Below are 25,342 nucleotides of genomic sequence, written 5' to 3' on the forward strand. Positions count from 1 at the left end.
AGTAATTCAATCTGAGGACGGACCTGGCAGAGGAGAGCTCAAGATAAGTTTATAGCCTAACGTTAAATTCTTTCTTTTTTCTTCTTTCCTCTTTTCTTTTTCTTCTTTTTCCCTTCTCTCCTTCCTCCCTCCCTTCCTTCCTTCCCTTATTCTTATCTTTTTTTTTTTTTTTTTAAAGATAGGGTCTCACCCTGTAGCCCTGGCTGGTCTGGGAGTCATAAAGATCTACCTGCCTTTGCTTCCCAGGTGCTGGGATTAAAGGTGTAGGGCCACCGTGCCCCAGCCTCACTCCTAATTTCTTTAGGAAAAAATATGTAAGTTCTCATTATTATAATAGCAAATATCTGGGGAGAGTGCCCAGTAGGTAACAAGAAGAGGAAGCTTTGTGAGTCCAGTGCATTGAAGTGACTGCAGTTGTATAGCCATCGAAAGAATTGTTTTTTTATTTTTATTTTTATTTTTATTTATTTATTTATTTATTTATTTATTTATTTATTTATTTATTTATTTTTGGTTTTTCGAGACAGGGTTTCTCTGTAGCTTTGTGCTTTTCCTGGGACTCACTTGGTAGCCCAGGCTGGCCTCGAACTCACAGAGATCCGCCTGGCTCTGCCTCCCGAGTGCTGGGATTAAAGGCGTGCGCCACCACTGCCCGGCTAATGAAGTACTAAGGATTGTTTTAAATGTATATTTGTGTGTGTGTGCGCGTGTGATCGTGCGTGCGTGTGCGTGCGTGTGTGTGTGTGTGTGTGCGCGCGTGCGTTTGCGCGCGTGTGTATGTGTGTGTGTGTGCGTGCGTGCGTGCGTGCATGCGTGTGCGTGTGCGTGTGCGTGTGCGTGTGTGTGTGTGTGTGTGTGTGTGTGTGTTGGCTGATGCCTGTGGAGGTCAGAGAACAACTGACTGAGCCTGTCTTTCCTTCCACCATGTGGGTCCCAGAAACTGAACTCAGGCTTGGTAGCAGGTACATTTACCTGATGAGCTATCATCTCACGGGTCTTAAAAAGGCTGTTTATAAAAAAATTGTTATTTCATTTTATGTGTAGGAGTGTTTTGCCAGCATGTGCGTGTGTGAATCATGAGTATGCACTGCTAGAAGATACCCATAAAAGGCCATCAGATTCCCCAAAAGTGGAGTTAAAGACCGTTGGGGTGTGTCATATGGTTGCTGGAAATCAAACCCAAGTCCTCTTAGAAGAGCAGCAAGTGCTCTTAACAGCTTAGCTATTATCTCATCTTTCCAACACTGTTTAGGAAGACTTTTTAATAATACAAGAGAAAAGTTACATGAAGCAATAGGACATAGATAGCACAGATCCTCTGACTCAGGTAATCAGTGCAAATTGTAAATTGTCGCTTACACGCGTTTATAAGTTCAGAGGGAAGCCCAGATTGATAAATATCCTAATCTTGTTTTAATAGTTTTGTTGTTGTTGTTTTAAAGAACCAGAGATGTCTTCCCTTGTGTGCTTTTTGTTAAAGCATGTGTTACTTTTATAGCCAGGAAAGCAGGCAAAGTTTTGAAAGGCGCTGTGCTGTTCACCAATGAAATTCTGACTCCCAGGGAAAGTGCCTGCGGTGCGCCTGCTCCCAGCTCTACGCCCTGGACCTCTCGTTCTCCCGTTCTCCCGGGGCTGACTGGCTTCTAAGGAGTGTTAAAGTCCCCGTGGCCACTTCAAGCGTGCCAAGCACAGCGCAGCTCTCGGCGGGAGGTGGAAGGTCAGGGGAGGGGCCGGGCTTTCTTCTGTCCCTGAACAGATCTGGAGATCTGGGCTGCGCTGGGCTCCTGAAGCCCTTGTTCTTTCTCGGGCCACCGCGGCGGCCGCCGCCCAGCCCGTAGCTCCAGGGACGGGTGCAAAGTGCCGTGTCATTGGGAAAGCTGGTGGCCGGGGCATTGCATTCCATGAAGCTGGAGTAGGACTGCGGGGGTGGGAAATGAACAGGAGCCCCTGTTCTCGCAATACACTCTGACTAGCCCACTCTGACTAGCCGGGTGAGGAAGTCGGAGGCGGGGTCCTAGCCTAGCCCTCTTGGGCCGGCTGGACTAGCCTGTTCCTCTTCAGGACAACACCTGGGAGCCGGCAGCCAGCCAGCCAAGTCGGTCTTGCTCCTGAGGGGACCCTCCGCCTGTGTATTGGCTCTGCCCCTCCCGTTTCATGATGCTGCGAGTCTTCATTCTCTTTGCGGAGAATGTCCACACCCCGGACTCCGACATCAGCGACGCCTACTGCTCCGCTGTGTTTGCAGGTAGGAACTCCAGAGACACAGCCAGGCAACCTGGCAGGACCGGAGTAGGATCTGGGGGCGCGATCGAGGCGTGCCTGCCTGGAAGCCAGGAAAAAGACTGCCTAGCTCTACCAGGCTGATGTTGGACATTGAAAAGATACAGAGGAGAGGGGTGGGGCGACTCGGGAAACTGAGGCTGTGAGAGAGAAGTGGCCTGACTGTGTTTCAGCTGAGCCAGGGGTGGCATTTGGTAGACCAGGTGGACGGGGGCCACTACCCCTCTTCTCTGGATTCCTTAAAATATCTCTTTCCGCTTTTGGCTGCACTGTCTAGCAGGGCTCTGCTCCTCTCCCCGAAGGCCTGGGCCTTGACCTATTTATAACCAGCTCTTCCCTGGGCCTTTGTGCACTATCAGAAGCTAGATTAGCAGGCTGGCTGCCACTGGAGGCAGAGCAAAGCCTTGCCTCCAGGAATCCTAGTTTCTCTCTCTCTCTCTCTCTCTCTCTCTCTCTCTCTCTCTCTCTCTCTCTCTCTCTCAGACACACACACACACACACACACACACACACACAGAGAGAGAGAGAGAGAGAGAGAGAGAGAGAGAGAGAGAGAGAGAGAGAGAGAGAGAGAGAGAGAGAGAAGGGATGGGAAAAGTTTAGCTGTCACCATTACCAATCTTTAGGACTTCCTCTTCCTCACTCTCAACAGAATGGCACCTGCTGGGGTAGCATGTAGGCTTCTTTAGACTGGGGTCCCCTAATGCCTGGCAGCCTGCTCCTCTCCAGTCCAGGGACTTTCCACATCAGGCTTTGGCAGGGCTTTGCTTGTGCTTTTCCTTCAGGATGTGAAGGCTGGTCCTGTCTGCTTTCCTAGGACCAGACCAGGGCTGAGGTCTTCATAGTTTGTCTTCCAGCTCTGAGACTCGAGGATCAGGAGTGGACCACTTTCACTATTCACCCTAAAGGTTCTCTTCTCAGTCCTCCTTCCCCGCCAGTCTTCTTTTCCCTGTGTCCCTGGACCAGAAGATCCGAGCATCAGTCAGTCCCTGGCCATCCAGTGGACATTCCCTTTCAGTATCACCAGTCATTAAGTATGAACAGGTGCTCCCAGACATGTGCACACCCTGGAGTCCACAGGACATCTGGGATGCCCACAAAGAACGGTTGCTCTCAGAAGGCAGGCTTGAGACAAGCATGGCACATGCAGATGTGTTGGGAGCACCCAATGCTGAGTGTAGATTTGGTGCATCTTTGGACGGAGACCCAGGATGGGCAGCCTGGAAAGCACCCTGCACTAAGAGAAGGAACTGAAGAACTTAGAGAACATTCCATATGTGCCCCACCCCCCAGGCTTTGACTTTGTCCACCAGCTTCCCATAGATGTCTTTGAAAATGAACTGTATCAATGTGTTTCCAGCAGACAGGACAAGGACATCTTCTCACGTGGTTGGGATGGAGACTTTGTGTTGCCTCCCTGTATCCTCAGCTCTGAGCAGACCAGCCAATGGCCTGGTTTAGGTGCCTGGGCTGAGGGCTCTGGGCTCCATGTGGTTTGCTTCTAGAGCATTGGTTCTCAACCTGTGGGTCTCAACTCCTTGGGGTCAAATGACCCTTCCACAGGGGTTGCATATTAGATATTTACATTAGGATTCATAACAGTAGCAAAATTACAATTATGAAGTAGCAATGAATTAATTTTATAGTTGATTACCAAAACATGAGGAACTGTGTTAAATGGCCACAACAGTGGGGGAAGCTGAGAACCACTGTTCTAGAGGGTACCACTAGTGCTATGTCTCCTTCTTCTCCACTTTTGGTCCCAGGCTGAGGGAAGCGAGGATACTGTTCGGAAAGATCAGCCATGCCTTGGGTGTTAGCTGGTCTCTGAACCCCTTCCTCACTCACTGGAAGTCCGAACAGCTTTGTAAAGGCACACCTCAGTACGATGCGTCTTTGCAGGGCACAGGGTACTGTCTAGAGCTGACGCTCCTCTCAGGAGCTGTGTCTCCTTTGATGTGTCGCCCCCCCTCCCCCACTCCCAGACAGCCCTGATTTCCTCCCAGCCTCCTCCTCTGCAAAGGTCCCTGGCCTCCTCCTCTGCAAAGGTTCAGCACGTTCTCTTCCTCCTGTTCACCCCACCCCCAGGGCAGACTCAGGAGCTCTAGTAGGGAAAAGGCTAGGGATAATAATGAATGGGAGTGCTTTCCAGCCACTGGAGGAAGCACAGCTAATGTAGCTTCAGGCCGATTTCGTTTGGCCCCTGGGGGCCTGTCTGGAGTTTTCCCTCCCTCACTGGGAGGAGGTCATCCACGGTCCTCCTCTGCTGCTCCTGGCTCCTCTGGATTTATTCCCCTTTCCTGGAGCCCAGAGCTCACTGTAGAGAAAGGAAGTGTATTATCTGTGCTCTGAACCTGAGAAGCAGGCTGGCTGGAACTCACAACCCAGGATGTCAGCGTCAGGCAGTAGAGAACTGTTCTCCCCTCCCCCAAGCCCTGGCCACCTTCCACCTCCTGCATTAGCCAAACTCTTAACCCATGTCTAAATTTGGCTGCTTGCAGTACTTAAGCTTGCTCACCCTTCTATTCCTCAGGGCTAGGTTGGTGAATGATTCCAGAGCAGGCTCTGGCCAGGGGCAGACAAACGCAAAATGCCCTTCTGGGAAGCCTATCCTCCCTAGCTGACCTAGACCTGCCTTTCCAGTGACGTGGTCCCAATATCTCATAGATACTCTGTGGGTCGGCACATTCATGGTATGCTCGGTCAGCTCTATAGGGTCGAAGGGAGAGAGTATTATCTCCTTCACTGATGAGGGTTTGGCCCGGAAGATTCAGGGGCTTTGCCAAGGTTGTACGCTTGTCAGAGCATCCCCTCAGAGAGGCTCATGAATAAGAAAGGACTCTGGAATGCATGCCATGTGCCACCCACACCATCCAGGCTGAGTGCCCAGGGTAGAGCTCAGTCTAGAAGAGGGGACACAGGGCTGTGAGGAGCATAGTATGGGACAAATGGCCCAAAGGCAGAGGGCTGACCACTTCACTACTATTTCTTCCTCTGCTTCATTGTTTTTTTTTTTTGTTTTTTTTTTTTTGTTTTTTTTTTTTTTTTTTTTTTTTTTGAGTCATGGTTTCTCTGTGTAGCCCTGACTGTCCTAGAACTCGATCCATAGACCAGGCTGGTCCTGAACTCAGAGATAGATATGCCTGCCTTTGCCTCCTGAGTGCTGTAATTAAAGGCATGCGCCACCGCCACCCAGTTCTGACGTAATATGCCTTTATCACAAGGAAGAGAAGTGAACATTGGCTAAACATGAGCAATACATCATTTTCAGAAAGTGTCTCTGTAAAACCCCACAAAAAGATCCAGACTTATTATACCTGACATGATTTTTTAATGGAATGTGTAACACAAACTACACCCTAGTCCAATAGCAAGCACAGGTGGTAGCAGTTCTCATCACCCCACTTCAAAGAAAAGGAAACTGAGGCACAAAGAGCCTATGTTTGCTCCAGTAGTGACTGGAACTGGACTTTCAAGCCCAGGCAGTCTGAATCTAGAGTCATCTCTATACGTCTTCACTCATGCTACTGTCTTCTTCCAGCTCTAGGTCTGTCTAGGAGACAGAAGGAGGAAGGAGGAGACTGAATTCAGGCTCTGGTGCCCATTGGCATGTTGACCTGTACACACATAACCCTGACTGCCTGCCACACCACACAAGTAGTTCTTACCCACCTAGATCACATTTTGTAATTACTATTCTGGAGGTCCTCGGTTCTTCTGTGTGGCCTCGAGGGTACATTCTCATCTTAGCAGGCTTCTGTCTTGACTCACCTTCCCTGTGTCTGATGGGCCAGTCAGATACTATTTAGTGCAATTTCCAGGTGTCCCAGCCCTTGTGCTAGGCCCACTCAGAGTCCTTATATACCTGTGGGGGTACCTGCTTAGGACATGATACCCTGAGTCCAGGGTGTTGGGTCATGTTTCTAGGATGACAACTTTTTGTGAGTATAGCAGGTACTCTGGGGGAGGGGCAGTGGTATCATTGTGGGCCTTTTTATGAAATAAAATTTAAAAAGGGGACTAAGAAGAGCAGACAGCTGGCAGCCTTGGTTACAACCCAGTGTCATAAGACTATTGAGGGAGGGGAGGGGAGGGGAGGGGAGGGGAGGGGAGAAGCTGAGAGTACCAGTTTTGTACCTAAACTGTTTAGGGTTTTGAACCTTGAATTTTGCATTCCAGTTCTGCCACTTTTCAACTATGTGTCCTTGGACAAGTCATTCAACTGCTCTGTGTGTCTCTCAGTTTCCCCCACTGTGAAATGTTGTAGACCAGATGACGTACTTTCAACAGTGCCTGGGCCTCAACTCGTGTTAACTCTAGGACTGGTGTTATAACTTGGTTGATAGGGTGTTTGCCTGGTAGCAAGAGAGCCCTGGGTTAATCCCCAACTCTGCATAAGGCTGGGTTCGGTGATATATGTGTGTAATCCAAGCACTTGAGAGACGGAGGCAGGAGGATCAGAAGCTCAAAGTCATCCTTAGCTACACAGAGTTCCAGGCTGGCCTGGACAACATAAGACTCTGTCTCAATAAACAAACAAAAACTAATATATGTTAACTGTAATTATTATATGCCATTATGCATTTTTGTAATTACTATTCTAACTAACATGTACTTTTATCAAGACATTATTGCACAGACCTAAGAAAACTTTCAGTAGCTTATTTTTTTTTAACCCAGTCAGTTCTATTATCAGCTTTATTTGTCCATCTACTGGCCTCCCAAACATACACAACCAGCATGGCTGAAATCTGTTTGTCTACCCGCAGGGACCCTGGTGTCTCTCTGTCTGCCACTCCTTCATCTTCCCTTCTGAGCTGAGGCACTGTCTGCTTGCCCAGTGGCAGGCCATGGCCTTATAATGCTGCTAGGCCCCTCTGGATGCATATTTCTATAGAGACCTCCCTGGAGCCCTCAATCCTCTTCAGTCCTTCCCTCTCCCATTCTCTCTCTTCCTCACTGCATGCCTGCTGGCTTCTGTCCACCTTTGTCTCGTAGAGGAAGCACTAGCTGGTGGGAAGGGTACTTATCTCTGTCACTCACATGTTTCCCTTGTAGCATACTGGGCTGGAGGCAACACCTTTGCAAAGTGCCATCCTCTTGTTTTCACAGATGCTAAATCAGACTCTGCAAATTCTGGGTCACCCCATGAGGTAAAGATGGCTGGCCAGGAGCCTGCATCATTGCTACCATAGCAGGCTCTTCCTGGAGGTCACATAATAATGGTTGTAGTTGGACTACATGAGTGTTTACATCCTCAGCAACATGAAGGTAGTGTCTGGATTGGGGCATCAGAGAGAGAGAGTGGGTAGCAGAGAGAACACACGGGAACATCCATACTCTGGAAGATGTAGGGACTGGCAAATGTGTCCTGAAGGAATCCTAAAAACTCATGCAGAGCATCCCTTTAAAGAGTGATGTCACGCCAGGCGTTGGTGGCGCACGCCTTTAATCCCAGCACTCGGGAGGCAGAGCCAGGCGGATCTCTGTGAGTTCGAGGCCAGCCTGGGCTACCAAGTGAGCTCCAGGAAAGGCGCAAAGCTACACAGAGAAACCCTGTCTCAAAAAAAAAAAAACCAAAAAAAAAAAAAAAAAAAAAAAAAAAAAAAAAAGAGTGATGTCACTGAGCCGGAAGTCAAGGTTTGTGCCTCAAGGTGCTTGATGTTTAGATCTTGGGGAAACAAAGCTCTAGACAGTATGAGAATGTTGTCAAAGAAAGCTTCACTATTCATCCATGGCCAGGTGGTAGGGCCACCAAGAGATTACAGAGAACAGGACTACAAACTGGCCTGTGTCTTGGGAGCCTGGCTAGTGATGTGACCTAGACTGGCCTATAGAGAAAAAGACATGAACTCATGGGTGAGTGGGGGCCAGTGCACCTCTCTCCCCGACCTGTACACAGGTGTTAGATTTGTGCTAAATGGGCTCCTTTCCCAGATTCTCTGATTTTTCAAAGGAAGCTCGAAGAGGAGATCGGTATGGGAAATCTTCCAACGCTTAACTTGTGCACAATTTTGCTATGGAACATCATGTTGTTCCAAGATAACAACACATCTATAGCCTGGGCCTCAGGGGACACCAGTGTGTTGTGCAATGCACAGTGTTTATGTTTATTCCTGTAAAGTATAGGACTGCATCCTCTCCCTTAGACTCATCCATCAGCACCCATGAGTGGTGACATCACTAAAGCCAACGAGGACTTCTTAATTTCCTTTTTTCTTACCTCTATCAGTCTGGAAACAGGAAATCACAAAACTGCACTTGTTATACAAACTGCTTCACAACTGATTCCATTCCTGCTGCACTTCCAGCTGGCCCTCTTATGGGTAAACAGTGTGCTCTCTCTGCAGCTGCAGATGCATGCATACCCAGGATTATGGGTATATACCCTAATGCTTCCATGATAAACAATGGAAATCATTGCCATATAGGCATCCTAGTTCAAAAGCTCCTGGTACATCAGGATGCCCAAGATCCTTCTGCCAGTTGCTCTGTTCTCTCCAGGGAGTGTCTTTGACAATATGGCCTGTGCTAGCACAGCATCATAATTCACATTCCAGCCAGAAGTAAAAGGTACTGGGGAAGCATACTTTTTCTCCTTAAAGACACATCAGACAGTTACATATGTACTTCCTCCTCCTATCTCATTTATCTTATACTCACATCTAGCTGCAATGGAGACTAGAATATAGGTTTCAATTTGGATGGTCTACCTGGCTTTTTTTTTTTTTTAACATAGGTTCTGGGATGGAACTCTATCCTCACATTTTCATGGCAAGCACTTTACTGCCTAAGCTATCTCCCTATGCCTGTTACAGTTTTTATCACTGAGACAAATCCCCTTGACAAGAGGTCCCATTAAGGTTCTAGGCCCCAGTGTGAAGTCTACAAGGGAACAGCTATCTGTTTTGTCAAAGTTCTGAGCAGCAAGCAGCAGGAAGGCCAGGAAGTTGGGGGTTCAGATGGGAAGAGGCCTCAGGATGTGTTCAGTGTTTGGGACACCAGCTGTTGCTTTTCTGGTTTACGGAAAAGGTATATGGAATCCCTGATTCTTGGACACAGGCCAATGGTTTGCTGAAGTCCCTTGAAATATTCCTCTAAAAATATTAGTTATACCCCTTGCAGATTTCCTGTGCTGACTGTGGTGGACTGGAGTGGGGACATGGATAGAGAAATGGTGTGATTGTGTGTGTGTGTGCGCGCACAAAGGGGGCAAAGCTAGGAATCTTAAAAAAAAATGCTCACAATATCTGAAATTGCCCCTAGGGGGCAATGCCGTCTTCTCTGAAAAGCGTTGCCTGCCTCGGGAGGTGGAGCCCATTCTGGGGAACCCTGTGCAATGTCCACAGCTTCCAGTCCAGGCCAGCCCTGACCTCACACTGGGAACACCAGGGCGCCGAGCCAGCCCTGGTCTCTGACAATGAACAAGCAACTTTGCAGCTAGGCCATTGCTAGTACCATTGCCATGAACACTAAGGAGCAATGCCTGTGCTGCAGCCGTTACTTACCAGAGTGGCCCCAGCCTTGAGTGAGGCCGGGGACTGCTTGCCTGGGGACCGATACTTGAACTGAGCCCCCATGGGTGGATGAAGGTGGTACTGCAGAGGGAGCAGGAGAGCAGCTGCCAGCACACTTCCAAGCTGGAGGGGGACTTGGTATGTTCGAGAAACTGAGAACTCTCTGGAATTGGAGCTCTAGGGTCAAGGGCCAGAGTGGCCCTAACCTCTGGCATGGGAAAGGAATGTAGGCTTCATCCCAAGAGAAGAGGAGGCCCTTGAAGGATCTTCGTCAGGGCAGTGACCCAACTATGCTTGAAGAACTCGTGACTGCAGTGTGGGTAATGGACCATATGTGGCTGGGGTGACCATGACATGGCCAATTGGGAGATGTCATCAGTCAGCAGGCAGAAGCAGATGTGGACACCTGGGCGATACCAACATTACAAGTATTCAGAAGGGTGATCTAAGTTACAATTAACTGACATTCTTGGCTCAAGTAGACTTAAATAACAGTTCCAAGTGAGTAGTCACTCACCTGAAAGCTAGAGACAGGATGAGTTCTGGATAAGTACGTGCACCGCACACTCCCATTGCATCACTCCGAACCAGGCCGTTTCAGCGCTCTCTCTGATCTGCTGTCCAGGGTACCTGGCGCCTTTGGGTCTCATTGGCAATTTGCTCTATGCTGCCTCACTTACAGGAAGCAGGAGTGGGATTTCAGTGTCTTGGTTCAGAACATATAAGCCTGTGCCCTCACAAGAACGATGTAGAATGCAGACCCATGGCAACTGTGCCATTGGCAGGAGATACAGCAAGGTCCAGCTTGGAGCCAAAGGTGGGTATCTCATCAGCTAGGTTCTGCTAGGAGAGAGGTAGGAGCCAAGGGAGAGTAGAGTCAAGGAGAGGAAGAGAGGGTCCAAGCAGCTAGAGAAGATTCTGGAAAGTGGACAGCCTCCGACTCTCCTTACCCTTCCCTTTATCATGTCCCACTCCAGTGGGACTCACTGGCCCTTTTAGGGGCCTTCCTCTTCTTGAGAGCATGTCTTCAGTGTCTAGAGACGTGGCTGCTGCCATCTGCTGTCTACATTCCCTGATGTGGAGCATCCAGGGTGGAAGGATGTGGCTGATTCCCAATAAGCTAGAGGTGACCAGTGAGAAGTGTGGGGTGCAGTGTCCTCTTAGTGAACTGTTTAGAAGACATTTATAGAGAGCCTGCCATGTGCAAAACCCTGTTCCAGGTGCTAAGAAGGCTACAGTGGCTAACAAAACTCTCCTGGCTCCTTAGTGTCAGGGTGTTCTGTGTTGCATGGGTCGGTTGAAGAAAGAGGTCACTGCAAGATGAAATTTTAAGGCCTGTGTGACAGCAGGAAGGTCCAGCCTCTGATGATCTGAACTGAACCTCAACCTGCCATACAAAGGCGTATTTATTGATTGTTGTACAAAGTTGGTTTTTGCATAAAATATTTTTTCATACCAAGATCCCTAATCTGATCTGTATGTCTCTCTAAAGGAAAGCATTACATGCCCACATGACTTTGGTCCTTTATTGTGTACCATCTACAGTACACAATAACCCAAGAGCCTCAGGTGTCCCAGCGGCATCTTGTGACAAAAGTCATGCAAAGGCTGTAACACCTCCTCAGAAAAACAATTCTACAAATCCTACTGTTTTCCACGATGATTCTTTACTGTTTTCCATAATGATTTTCAAGGTCAAAGTACTTCTAGAAAAACAACTATTTACTCTAGTGTCTACTCTAGATCCAGTGACAACTCATTCTAATGTCAACCCTAGATCCAGTGACAACTCACCATTCTAATGTCTACCCCAGATACACCGACTCTGCTAAATTCCTGTAACACCTTAGCGCCCACCCAACTGTCTAATGGGAAGGGTGGAAAAGATGCAGACATTACCTAGTGATCAGTGCTAAAAGCAACCATGCAAGGGAGCCTTGGAGGAGGGGGTGGTGTGCTGTGTGGCTCAGTAGGTAGAGCACTTTCCTAGCACTCCCAAAGCCCTGAATTGGAGCTGCAGAACTGCATAAACTGGGCATTGTGCTATGTACCTATAATTCCAGCTCTAAGGAAGGAGAGGCATGAAGATCACAAGTTCAAGGTCATTCTTCCCTACAAAGAGTGTTCAAGACCAGCCTGGGTTACATGAGGCCCCATCTCAAAAAACAAACAAATGAAATAAGCAACAACAGATCATGAAAGAGGAGGTAGGGCACGTGTTGCAGGTTTAAACTGATAGCCGGTGGAGGTCCTTCAAGAGGGGCTCCGTAAATGAAGGGCAGGAGTAGGCATTACAGTCAGAGAGAATGTATGCATACTGTAATGCATACATTCGGATCCTGTATGCTGCTCTCAGGCTCCGAAGGCTGCTGGCCTGGCAGGTTTGAGGAACCTTGAGGAGGGCAAGGAGCCTGGAGAAGGGTGGGTCAGGTGGGGATTTAATGGTCATCTAGGGGCTCTGGGTTCAGACGGGAACTTTGGAAAGATTCTGAGTGGAGGAGTGACACCAGGTGACGCTGGGTGGAGAGTGCACCAGGGTGGTGGTGGAGGCAAGGGCAGGGGCAGAAGGTGGGAGACTGGATGGAGTCTGTCACTGTAGCTCGGGCAAAACAAGCAGTGCCTTCAGACAGAGTGGTGGCGATAAGCTGAGAAAGGACGGGATCGGGGTCTGTTTTTAAATCATTTCTTTTTAAAACTAATTATTTATGGAGAACATGCTCTGTGCAGCCTCCCCCCCTTCCTCCTCCTCCTCTTGCCATATTTCTAAGCAGAGCTCATAGGATCTGTGGTTTTGGTTGTGTGATGAGATTTGGAACCATGACTGGATGGTTCAAGTGAGTCGAGGAGAAAGAATGCAGACAGAAAGTTCGGAGGCTCTTTCAAAGGCGGTTGCAAAAAGAGCGTGTGGCTGGGGTGTTTTTAGCTTAGTGGTAGAGTGGTGTGTGCTCTCAGGGGAGACGGAGACTGAGGAACTTGACAGTCACAGCCCGATCGCAGACCTCTATTCATCCACCTCAGTTGATTGGCTTCCCTGTCAAGCCGCGCCGTTAGGGTGCGGGAGTGGAGTGGGATGCACAGAGTGGGATTTACCCAGAAAGCGCTGTGTCCCTCAAAATAAGAAGGGGAAGGACCGTGTTCTTTCCCCAGCTACCTGCTGGAGTGTTGGAAAACAGAGAAGCGAAGGCCCTGTGAGGAGGACCTTCATAAGCTGTTAAGGGATCAGACAACATGCAGAAGAATGCTAAGGACCAAGACAATTTAAGGCTCAACTTAAGCAACTTTCTCCACCGTAGAGGGCGAGGAGTTCAGAGATTGTCGCAGCAGGGAACTGCAGGAGATAGAATGGGCAGCGACTGGGAACTCGCGGTATGATTTGAGTCCAGACAACTCCAGGCGCCACCGGGAATTCCCCCTCCCAGCCGGGTCTGGGTGCACCGGATGCACTGTGTGCACTCCTAAGGCGCTCAGCGTGCAGCCCTTTGGGCCCATGGTGCCTCAGGCGTACCCCGCACTGTCTTTGCCCGCCACTCATTTCCTTCCCTGGGGACCCTCAGAACAAGGCACCCGCGCTTGGACTGGGCGTAAGTTCCATTCTTGCTCCTCCCGGGCCACCTCCCTGAGGGCGGACCCAAGCGGGCCTGGAGGGGAGGATCCGCCCTGTGGGTGTACCTTGTCCCACGCGCAGCCTCGCATCTCGGGCTGACCAAGTCTCCGCCGCCGAGGCGCAGCGGAGCGACCGCTCTCTTGGCGTGGCCATCGCGGATCTGAACGCTGGTCGCGTAGTAGTGGCTGTGTCCCGCGCTCCTGCTCCCTCCGCCCCGCACGCCTGGGCTGCTGAGCCATGCTCTGTTGCCTGCTGGCGAGGGCCAGCAACCTCCCCAATGTGAAGAAGGACCGGCGCAGCGACCCTGTGGCCAGCCTGATTTTCCGAGGTGAGAGCCCCGAGGCCACTGCATCCACTCTGGGGCACCATCCGTTTCTCTGCACCCAATTTCGGGGTCTGTGGACCCAGATCAGACCAGAAATCCCACCCTGGGACTGATAGCCAGGAAACCTGAAACAGCAAATCCTGGAAGTACCAGGCTAAGCCAGTCGTTATTACTTTCCTAAGACGGCACCCAGAAGGAAGAAATGCCGGCACTTCCTGAGAAGCGGGCACAGGGTGGGTGGGAAGATGGACACAGAAAGTAGAGGTGTAATCAGGGCCACATAACTGGTGTGCGAGCATTTAAAACAGTGCGCTTTCAAAGTTATGTCCATCCATCCATTCATGAATTGTGACGGAACATTGCCCTTTGGAAGGGCCAAATCTCAACCAGAAGGAAGAGGAACTGAATACTTGTGGATATGGCTTTGACTCAGGAAGTCTGAGGGGTGCCTGAGATGTTTTCCAAATTCAAAGAGCTAAGCCTCTGTATGTGCTGCTTAGTCCAGAGAAGGGTTTCTCTGTGGAGACTGCACCTTCCTCCACTCTGCATGCCTCTTCTCCCTGGCTTCAGGCAGATTCCCGAGGGAGGAGTGTCTCAGGAGGGGAAAGGGAAGAGGAAGGACCTGTCAAAATCGAGAGAAGGAACAATAGTGGTGAGTCAGGACCCCAGTTCTGCCCAGAAAGATAACTAAGCAGAGGAGAGAGGGCTTCCTCTTAAGGAGCTATACTCTGCGGGATTGAAAAAATACAGAAAAAGATAGCCACATATAGAGGAACTGAGGCAGAGCTTTTCACAAAGATGTTAACCTTTGTGACATCAGTGGGGACGCCAGGGACCTAAGATTTCCAACCACTCTGCAAGTACTCCACCCACCCACCCCCAAATAATAGTGAGAGATGAGAGACTCAGCATGTGACTTTCTACACGGTGACTTTCACCATATGGAAATTGTTGGGACAGTTGTTGGATGTAGGTCAGTGGTAGAGTACTTTTCTTTGTGTAGTGTATGTATGTGTATGTGTACATATGTGTACATACATGTATGGGAGGTCAGAGGATAATCTCTGTTCTCAGGTGCTAATCACTATTTTATTTTAGAGATACGGTCTCTCACTGGCTTAGGACTTGCCTGGTTGTTGAAGCTGGCTGGCCAGTGAGCCATAAGGTTTTATCTGTCTCTGCCTCCCCTCAATGCTGGGCTTTTGTTTGTTTGTTTGTTTTAACATCAAACTTTGGTCTTCCTGCTCGCTGGGCAACCACTTTCCTTTATCGGGATCCTGGGCTACTGGTAGAGCGTTTTCCCAACGTGAATGATGGAACGCTTGGGCTTCATCCCTGGTTCAAACCAAAACACCAGATAAAACTTCCAGCACTGAGCATGGGCACCGCTCTTGCATCAGATAGGTGACCAGGCTGTTGAGGCACTGCTTGGCTGTTGGCCTGGGTCAGGTACCCTGCATAGACTCACCTGTCATCCTTCCCCATCTCAGCACTCCCACCTGTATGGAGCCTGGCTGTTTGCTTGCACAGATAACATCTCCAGCAGAGAAGACAGTTAACTTCAGAGTCTGCATTGCCACTTTCTCCAAGGAGGCTCCTAAGAGTCCCCCGGCTTTCAGTAGTCTCTTGCTCAGCTGCAACAGCACCTTGTTGGGTCTGCTGGCACATTCTCCCCAGCCTTCTTCAGAGGCCAGGACTCCAGAAGCAGCCGCCTGTCCTGATAATTCACTGGAATGTCCTCTGTTGACTAATATATGGCTTTCTCCATCTGGCCCCAAGCCTCCCTCAGTCTGGGCATGGTCCTTATACTTCATGGTACCTGAGAGTCCCCTGTAGAGTGTGTTCGAAAAACGCTCTGGGTACCACCCAAGAACATCTTGGAGGTGACCTAAGAACCAGCTTCTAATGTAAATCTGATGCAGGCCATTTTGGAGATGATGCTATGGGTGAAATAATTGTGCTTGCCCAGGGCATTCTTTGTGGAATCTGGGGCTGAGTTGATGTCTACCCATTAGAACAAGACACAGGGTTTATGAAGCACCCAGTTGGGGAAATCTCCACCTTAGAGTATACCTTTAACAAAGCCCACTGCCAAAGCTCCCTGGCCTCTGTTCTTGAGGGCTAGCTCTCTTTGGGTGGGGCCCTGGCCAGGCTCCTCGAGTTTTGAGGCGCAGTCAGGGTTGGTAAGCAGCGAGGGACAGCGGCCTGCTTGCTGAGGAGCTAGCCTGCACAGAGCGCTGTGCGTAGTTTCAGCATGTAGCTGAGATGTGGGCCTGGTCTGGGCTCACTCTGCAGTTGTTGCCTGGGCATTCCAGCTTCAGATGTAATTTCAGGACCTGCCTCCAAAAATAGATTCTGGGTTCTGGGAGGTTGGACTCAGAGCTGTCTGGCTTCCACAGCTGAGGACCTCAGAATACAGGCTATTAATTAATTCTGGCCATGTCTCTGTTCTTGTGTTCACCGATTAATTACTTAACCAAAGTTGCCCTGAGTAGCTGGGCCCACATAGACCCTTTGGACCATCTTTTGTACGAATGAGCGTTTCAGCTTCCTTTCTTACAGCAGTTGACGTCTCTCTTCTGCCCTAACCATTTTCCATCCTGCAATGCAATTATTTATATCCCTCTCTTCATGCGTTTTGCTCATTGAACAAATATCTATTGAGCACATCTTATGTACCCATTTTCATTCACTGGAGATGCATCCCAGGACAAAATCAGTACCTGGTGCTTTGGAGTTCAAATGTTCCTAAATTTGCCACATCCCCTACCTGGGGAATTCCTGGCCAGGAACCCAGGGGGCCTTACTCCCCTTCCCTGCCCCTCCCTTGTTTGCTCATTGCATCCCCTCTCCCCCTCCCCCTCTGTCTCCCAGGCTAGAGTCTGGGGTTCTTATAGGATAATCTGTCCCCAGGGAGTACTTCTGCCTCACCTGTCAGGGGAGATGGACTGGAGGGCCACTGAGCTGATGTGGTCCCTTAGGGAACCTGTGTCAATGTCTGGAGACACTTAGGGTTGACATTCCTGGGGGAGCAGGTGGCTGCTGGAATGCAGTGCTCAGAGGCCAGCAATGCTGCTCAACAGCCCAGGATATGGGACGCAGGCTCCACAGAGCTCATGGCGAGGATTTGTGGGGCCCCGTATATTAACAGTGCAGGGTGCAGAAATTCTGCTGCGATGGATACACCATGACGGGACACCTTGCAATGTCATCCAGGTCCAGGCATAGACTGGCTATCTCTGCCCTCCACCAGAATTCCCCAGACTCCCTGCCTTCCTCTGGAGAGGACCCCTGAAAGTTTGCATATTCAAAAATAAGCCAAGGCAGCATGCATAGGGCCTGCAGAGGTCTAAGCCAGGTGGATTCCCAGTACTAGAAGGGAAGTGGGCATGAGCCCCCATCCCTAATCCAGAAGTTGTCTCCAACTGATAACCACTCACAAAGGAAAAATGAGTTTTCTCCAGTGGAGTGTCACTGTGTATACAGACCACACTTAAGGGCAGGCCCTAGGCCCAGCTGACATTTCAGCACTGAAATGAATTCAGTGGTATTTTTTGAGGTTTTTTTTTTTTTAAAAATTTTTTCTGATAATGCTTTATCTGGGGATTATATATATAAATATAAAATATATAACCTTACAGGTCTTTTGCTTATGTATTATGGTTTCCAGTTTTGTGTTTTTTTATGGGAGTTCTGTGTGTACAAGTATGTGAGTCTCTGCATCTATACGTGTTTCTTATGTGTTTTGATTCTTTTTTTTTCCTGTTTGTTTGTTTTGTCCTTTTTTTTTTTTTTTTTTTTTTTTTTTTTTTTTTTTTTTTTTTTTTTTTTTTGAGACAGGGTTTCTCTGTGTAGCTTTGTGCCTTTCCTGGAACTCACTCTGTAGACCAAACTCACAGAGATCCACCTGCCTCTGCCTCCTGAGTGCTGGGATTAAAGCACCACCACTGCCCGGCTCCTGGTTTGTTTTTATTTTATCTTATTTTTTTTTGCTTTTTAGATGCCTGTTTATTTTATTATGAGGGAGAGAAAGAAGGGGTGTGGGTTTGGGTGGTGTCATAGGGTTTCTACTGCTGCGATTAAACACCTTGATGAAAAAAGCAAGTTGGGGAGGACAGGGTTTATTTGGCTTACACTTCCATATTGCTGTTTATCATTGAAGAAAGTCAGGACAGGAACTCAAACAGAGTAGGATCCTGGAGACAGCAGATGATACAGAGGCCATGGAGGAGTGCTGCTTACTGGTTTGCTCCTCATGGCTAGTCAGGCTGCTTTCTTTTTTTTTTTTTTTTTGTGATATATATTTTTTATTTTACAATACCATTCAGTTCTACATATCAGCCATGGGTTCCCCTATTCTCCCCCCTCCCACGCCCTCCCCTTACCCCCAGCCCACCCTCCATTCCCACCTCCTCCAGGACAAGTCCTCCCCCGAGGACTGTGATCGACTTGGTAGACTCAGTCCAGGGAGGTCCAGTCCCTTCCTCCCAGACTGAGCCAAGTGTCCCTGCATAAGTTCCTGGTTTCAAACAGCCAACTCATGGAATGAGCACAGGACTTGGTCCCACTGCCTAGATGCCTCCCAAACTGATCAAGCCAATCAACTGTCTCACCTATTCAGAGGGCCTGATCCAGCTGGGAGCCCCTCAGTCTTTGGTTCATAGTTCATGTGTTTCCATTCATTTGGCTATTTTTTTTCAATAATTGAGTAAAACTGAAATTTATTATATGCCACAGTCGTCCTAGGGACCTCCATGCTATATATATAGCCTCTATGGTTCTATGGGTTGTGGTCTGATTGTTCATTTTTTTTTTTTTTTTTTTGGTTTTTCGAGACAGGGTTTCTCTGTGTAGCTTTGCGCCTCTCCTGGGACTCACTTGGTAGTCCAGGCTGGCCTCAAACTCACAGAGATCCACCTGGCTCTGCCTCCCGAGTGCTGGGATTAAAGGCGTGCGCCACCACCGCCCGGCTGGTCTGATTGTTCATTTTATATCTAGAATCCACCAATGAGTGAGTACATACCATAACTGTCTTTCTGGGTTTGGGTTACCTCACTCAGGATGATTTTTTCTAGTTCCATCCATTTGCCTGCAAATTTCATGCTTTCATTGTTTTTCTCTGCTGAGTAGTACTCCATTGTGTATATGTACCACATTTTTTTCATCCATTCTTCCGTTGATGGGCATCTAGGTTGTTTCCAGGTTCTGGCTATTACAAATAGTGTTGCTATGAACATAGCTGAGCATGTATCTTTATGGTATGAATCAGCATTCTTTGGGTATATGCCCAAGAGTGGGATGGCTGGGTCTTGAGGTAGTTCGATTCCTAATTTTCTGAGAAACCGCCATACTGATTTCCATAGTGGTTGTACAAGTTTACATTCCCACCAACAGTGGAGGAGTGTTCCCTTTGCTCCACATCCTCTCCAACATTGGTTGTCATTGGTGTTTTTGATCTTAGCCATTCTAACAGGTGTAAGGTGGTATCTCAGAGTCGTTTTGATTTGCATTTCTCTGATGATTAAGGATGTTGAGCATTTCTTTAAATGTCTTTCAGCCATTTGTAGTTCTTGTTTTGTGAATTCTCTGTTTAGCTCTTTAGCCCATTTTTTAATTGGACTGTTCAGTGCTTTGATGTCTAGTTTCTTGAGTTCTTTATATATTGTGAAGTCTCGATTCTAAACATTTATGCTCCAAATACAAAAGCACCCACATTCATAAAAGAAACACTACTAAAGTTTAAAACGCACATCAAACCCCACACATTAGTAGTGGGAGATTTTAACACACCACTCTCACCAAAAGATAGATCTACCAGACTGAAACTTAACAAAGAAATAAAGGACCTAACAGATGTTATGACTCAAATGGACCTAATAGATATCTACAGAATATTCCATCCTAACACAAAAGAATATACCTTCTTCTCAGCACCCCATGGAACCTTCTCAAAAATTGACCACATGCAGGCTGCTTTCTGATAGAACCCAGGACCATCAGCACAGGATGCACTACCTACCATGTCCTGGTTCCTCCCCTCATCAATCATTAATTAAGAAAATGCCCTATAGCTGGATGTTATGGAGACATTTCTCAATTGAGATTTCCTCCTTTCAGATAACTCTAGTTTGTGTCAAGTTGACATCAAACTAGCCAGAACAGGTGGGTTGGAAAGTGTGGAGGATCTGGGAGGGCTTGGGGGAGTGAAAACCATAAACAAAATACACTGTGTGTAAAAAAATCTATATTCTAAATTTATTTATTTCTATTTTATGTGCATTGGTATTTTGCTTGCATGCATGTCTGCGTGAGGTTGTTGGATCCCCTAGAACTGGAGTTATAGACAGTTGTGAGCCATGTGGGTGCTCTTAACTGCTCAGCCATCTCTCCAGTTCCTACCAAAATATATTTTAAACTAAAAAATAAGTAATAAAAACATAACAACAGAAATAAGCCAAGGATACTTTCTGTGTTGGTTCTCATTCTTCTACATAGCTCTTTAGAAAGTCTGTAGAGTGTTTTATTTGGTGGATGCACAATGATTAATCAGTCAATTCTCTTTTGATGAGCACTTAGATCATATCACTCTTTTTTCTTTCTTTTTGAGACAGGGTCTTGCTATGCAGCCCAGGCTGGGCTTGAACTCTCAAGAGTCTTCTGCCTCAGTTTCTCCATTGCTGGTAGTTCTAGGCATGTCTTACTATGCCTGGCTCTGTACCACATTAAAAATATTTATATCCAATTTTTAAATTATACTGCTGACTTGAAGTCTTTGCCTATGTGTTAACTGCCTTCTTTCCTTGGGTGAGTTCCAGAAACAGCACTGCTGTGGCCACATCTGAGGCTTTGCTGAGATCCGCCGTCACTACCTTCTATCAGCCATGTTTGAGGGTGTATTTTCTCAAGATCATGCAAACATCTGACTATCTTTTAAGGTTCAAACGAAACTTGTTGGCTGGGGGAGATAACTTAGGTGGTGAAGTATTTGCCTAGCGTCCCTGAGGTCCAGGGTTCCATACCCACACAATCACTGCATAAAATCAGGAGTGGTGGTTCAGACTCATAATCCCAGATTTGAGTGTGGAGGCAGGAGGATCAGAAGTTCAGGGTCATTCTAGCCTGCATAGAGAGTTAGTTCAAGGTCAGCTGGGTTACCTGAAAGCCTGTCTTAAAAAGTAATAGTAATGATATTTCAAGATTAACTATTAACATCTGTTTGCTATTGAATTACCTTTCAATTTGCCCATTTTGGAGATGGGTAGTATTTGTTTTTTTAGCTAGTTACAAGTAGTCTTTATGTGTTAAGGGTAGTAACATTTTGCCATAGGTGCTTCAGTTAATTAAAGAAATGTTTATGTGTGTGTTTTACCTACAAGTATGTCTGTAAATCATATGTATGCATAGTGTCCGTGGAGGTCAGAGGGAGGCATTGGACCCCCTGAAATTGGAGTTACAGGTGTTGTGAGCCACCATGTGAGTGTTAAGAATCAAACCCATGTCTTCTGGAGGAGAACCAATGTCCTTAACCGCTGAGCCATTTCTCCAGCCCCGTGCTTGTTTCCTTAATTGACAAAAATTGCATAGAGCCGAGTGGGGTGGAGCTTGCTTATAATCTAAGCACTTGGGAGGCAGAGGCAACATAGGCGTTCAAGGCCAGCCTCCACATAGTAAGTTCAAAGCCAGCCTGGACTAGATGAGACTGTCTTAAAGAAGCAACAACAAGAAAATTTGTATGAGAGTATCTTCTCCAGTTCCAAGTGGAAATCTTAGTTTGAAGAGCAACCTCTTTCTAAACGTACTCCATGGCAGCCATCGTAACCATCACTCGGGCTTCTTCCGGATCTCTTTCCTGAGCTGTGTGGTTCCAGCCAGGGTTAGCCACATGAGGAGGGGTGACTGAAGGTGGGAAGGGCAGTGCTTTGCTGGTGAGGTGGGTGACAGTCATGTAGGTCTTGGAACAGGGCACGGCTGTCCCTCATCAGGTTCAAGCTTGTCTTTTTCTCCTCTGTTGTCAGTGGTCTGCTGACACTGGGATTCCTGTTGTCTTCTTTGACTTGTGACTAGTGGAAATTGGGGTGAGGAGAACACTGGCATGTAGCAAGCCCACAACGTATATTTGCGGGGTGAACAAGAGACTGCCGTGGTATTAGAAGCTCTGTAGCCTCTGAGCCAGGAAGTTCTGCCACCTGGCTCCGGGGCAGATGCAGCCACCGCCCACCTCTGCATTAGTGCATTGTCTTGTTGCTGCATCAAGACACTTGGCAGCTGGCTTAAGGAAGTTTTGGCTCATGGCTTGAGGCTATAATCCATCACAGCAGAGAAGTCATGGCCACAGGCCTTGGGGCGGTTGGCCGCACTGGATCAGAAGTCAGGAAGTAGAGAGAGATAGAAAAGCTGGTGTTGAGCTAGCCATCTCTGTTTTATCCAGTTTGGCAGTGAGGGCAGGTCTTCCTCAATCAGCCTAACCAAAAAACACTCACAGACATGCCCAGAGTTTGGACCCAGGGGGATTCTCGATCCTGTCGGTTGGCAGTCATTATGAACCAGTACAGTCCTCATGTCCACATACCCAACTCCTTGCTGCTTCTGCTTTCTCTCTAGGGGGGCTCTCAGCAGCCACCCATGTGTTCTCTGAGTCCGAACCTTCCCTCCTCCCCCTGTCCACCCTGACCCTGGCCAGCAGCCCCCAGGCCTTCCCCAAGGACTTTAGAAAGATGGTGATAAGATACATATTATATAATGTCTACCTCTTTCTTTTCCTTTGGGGGTGGGGTGGGGGCAAGGTCTAGCTATGTAGGCCTGGCTGGCCTAGAACTTGCTATGTAGATCAGGTTAACTTGGAATTTACAGTAAACTTCCTGCCTTTGCTTCCTAAATTCTGGGATTACAGACGTGTGCTATCATGCCCGTTTAAGTGTATCATCTTAACCGATTTTAAGTGTTAACTTTGGTGGTATTAAATATAGTCATGGCCTGGGTGTGGAGGCACATTCCTTAATCTCAGCACTCAGCAGAGGCAGGCTGATCTCTGTGAGTTCAAAGTCAGCATGGTATTAAGCACATTCATGGGTTTTGGAGTGTAGCTCAGGGGTATAGTGTGTTTCTTCCTTAGTATACACCCCCTCCAAACAAACAGCAAAATCTACCCACAAACAAAAACTAAACCCCAACGAAACAACAAAACCCCATTCATTTAGCTGTGCAGTTGGTACTACCTTCCATCTCTAGAACACTTTCCAGAGCTCCACGCTCAGAAAACACTTCAGTTCTCGATCCCCAACCATCGTTCTCTGCCTCTGTGATCTTGACCAGTCCAGGTACCCTGCACCCAGAATCACACATTTCCTTCCTTCCTTCCTTCCTTCCTTCTTCCCTCCCTCCCTCCCTCCATCCCTTCCTTCTCCTCCTTCTTTGTGTATGTGTACATGTGTGTGCATGTGCATGTGTGTGTGTGTGTGTGTGTGTGTGTGTGTGTGTGTGTGGTGTGTGTGTTTAGCAGAGCTATGCTGTCTGGATGAAGCCCAGGCTTCCCTACAGCTGTTGTGGATCCTCAGAGCATCTGTGGAGCTCCTACATCCCCTCATCCCCCAACAGGAGCTGTGCACTTTGGAGTTTGTTAGATGAAAAGCCACATCTCCCAAGGCCAGAATCAACAGCCAGGCACAGGATTAGTGAGGGTGTCTGCTCGCCCTTCCTTTGGTACCTGTAAGCCACAAGATGAGCCAGTCAATGTTTCTTTCCTTTAAAAAAGAAAGTTTAAATTTCTATGCATACTGTGTATACAAACACACACACACACACACACGCACACGCACACGCACACGCACACGCACACGCACACGCACACGCACACGCACACGCACACACCCACGTGCCCGCCCACATGTGTTAGTCTTAGATTCAGCCTTGGACCTCAGGAACTTTTCGTCTTGTTTTTGGAGACAGGCTCTCTGACTAGCACCTGGGACTCCCCGATTCCCTTAGGCTGGCTGGCCGGCAAGCCCAGGGAGTTCCGTCTCTGTTTCCCCAGCACTGGTTTACCACCGCGTGCTGCCGTACCTGGCTTTTTACGTGTGTTCTGTGACTAGAACTCAGTTCATGTTTGTGCAGCTCACTTTATGACTGAGCCTCAATATCTCCTTATTCTTCTTTGAGGTTGTCGTCCCCCAAGTGGCCCCTCCCAAGCTCACCGGGAGGCTCTTCTAGTCAGGACTTTGTAAAATCCCCTAAGTCCTCTGTTGCCTTATCTCCAGGGAATACAGGAAGTAGAAACTGGTTTAAAGACACTTAGCCCGGGGCTGTCACGCATATTGCCTAATTATGTTAGCAGAGAGGACCAGGAAATGAGTTTCTTAGTGGGCCACTCAAGAAGAGCAGCCTGTGGAATGTTCCATGTTCCTTCTGGAGGCCGCAGGAAGCAGATCCTCCGTAGGGGAGGGGAAGTGGACACTTAGCCTTCATCTCCTGCCCCCTCAAAACCCTGCAGTAGACGTAGATCAGTGCACTGCTGGGGAGCTGAGGCCTTGCAGGTGCCAAGCTCTTTAAGGCCACGATGCCGCATGCCTGTAGATGTCAGAGGACATCAGGTGTCAGTCCTCACTTTCCACCTTGTTTGGGACAGGGTCTGTCTTGTTTGCTGGCAGGTCTCTTGTCTCCATCATTCATCTCCTGGTTAGGGGCACTGGGGAGGACATCACTGTGTCCAGCTTTTCCTGTGGTGCTGGGAGGTCCACACTCATGTCTCTAGGCTCATGTGACAAATGATTTACCTGAACTGTCTTTATAGCCCCTAGGGGTCCTTATCAAGTGACTCCCAACTCCCTTGGGAGCCACAGCAACATGGAGCCAAAAAAAAAAAAAAAAAAAAAAAAAAAAAAAAAAAAGACCCAGTGGTCTACCCAGGGCAGGCCTAGGCCAACCCGGAGAAGACAACTGGTGCCCTTTCTAGCCTGCCTCTGACCCCATGTTTGCTGTGGATATTACTCTATGTAAATAAAACACTGATGGCCAGTGACCAGGCAGGAAGTATAGGCGGGACAAAGAGAGAGGAGAATTGGGGAAACAGGAAGAAGGGGGGAGAGACACTGCAGCCACCGCCAGGAGAAGAGCATGTAAAGAAGCCGGTAAGCCACCAGCCACGTGGCAAGCTATAGATTTATAAAAATGGGTTAATTTAAGATATAAGAACAGTTAACAAGAAGCCTGCCACGGCCATACAGTTTATAAGTGATACAAGCGTCTGAGTGATTATTTTATAAGTGGATTGTGGGACTGCGGGGCTTGGGGAACCTGGAGAGAAGCCCTCCAGCAACACATGTTGCCTCCTTTGACCTCTCCAATCACCTGCACTGTCCCATGCCAGTACGGAAGGCTATGGTGTCCTCCAGAACACTGCCTCTGTTCCTTGCTGAGGAAGTTAACTCACAGCAACTTCAGAAAGGGTCTGGTCACTTAATTTCCAATTACTAAGGCACCTCATTTTGAACTGGGGTTGGTAATATGAAGAGGTGTGGTGTCTGCCCTCTGAAAATTCACAGCCTAGTCAGTGCACCAACGTAAGTGTCTGAGTTAGGCTTTTAGTGCTGTGAAGAGACACCATGACCACCGCAACTCTTA

At 48.2% G+C, this 25,342-nt stretch overlaps 1 protein-coding gene across 21 annotated transcripts in view; it reads left to right on the top strand.

Annotated features, from left to right (window-relative positions):
* Window positions 1-1,699: 1,699 nt before the first annotated feature.
* The window catches only part of Dysf (dysferlin), a 205,312-nt gene continuing 181,669 nt past the window's right edge, over window positions 1,700-25,342 (top strand). For 12 of the 21 annotated variants that reach the window (XM_076567056.1, XM_076567059.1, XM_076567057.1 and 9 more), the window contains exon 1: window positions 13,490-13,729. In XM_076567056.1, coding sequence (XP_076423171.1) covers window positions 13,639-13,729 — 91 coding nt within the window. In that variant the 5' untranslated portion in view covers window positions 13,490-13,638. Of the gene's footprint in view, window positions 1,718-1,778; window positions 2,246-13,489; window positions 13,730-25,342 lie in introns of those variants that run through there. The other 9 variants (XM_006991528.4, XM_006991534.4, XM_076567061.1 and 6 more) reach the window with 3 other exon arrangements.

Source organism: Peromyscus maniculatus, chromosome 3 (genome assembly GCF_049852395.1).
Source record: "Peromyscus maniculatus bairdii isolate BWxNUB_F1_BW_parent chromosome 3, HU_Pman_BW_mat_3.1, whole genome shotgun sequence".
NCBI classification, from domain to species: Eukaryota; Metazoa; Chordata; class Mammalia; order Rodentia; family Cricetidae; genus Peromyscus; species Peromyscus maniculatus.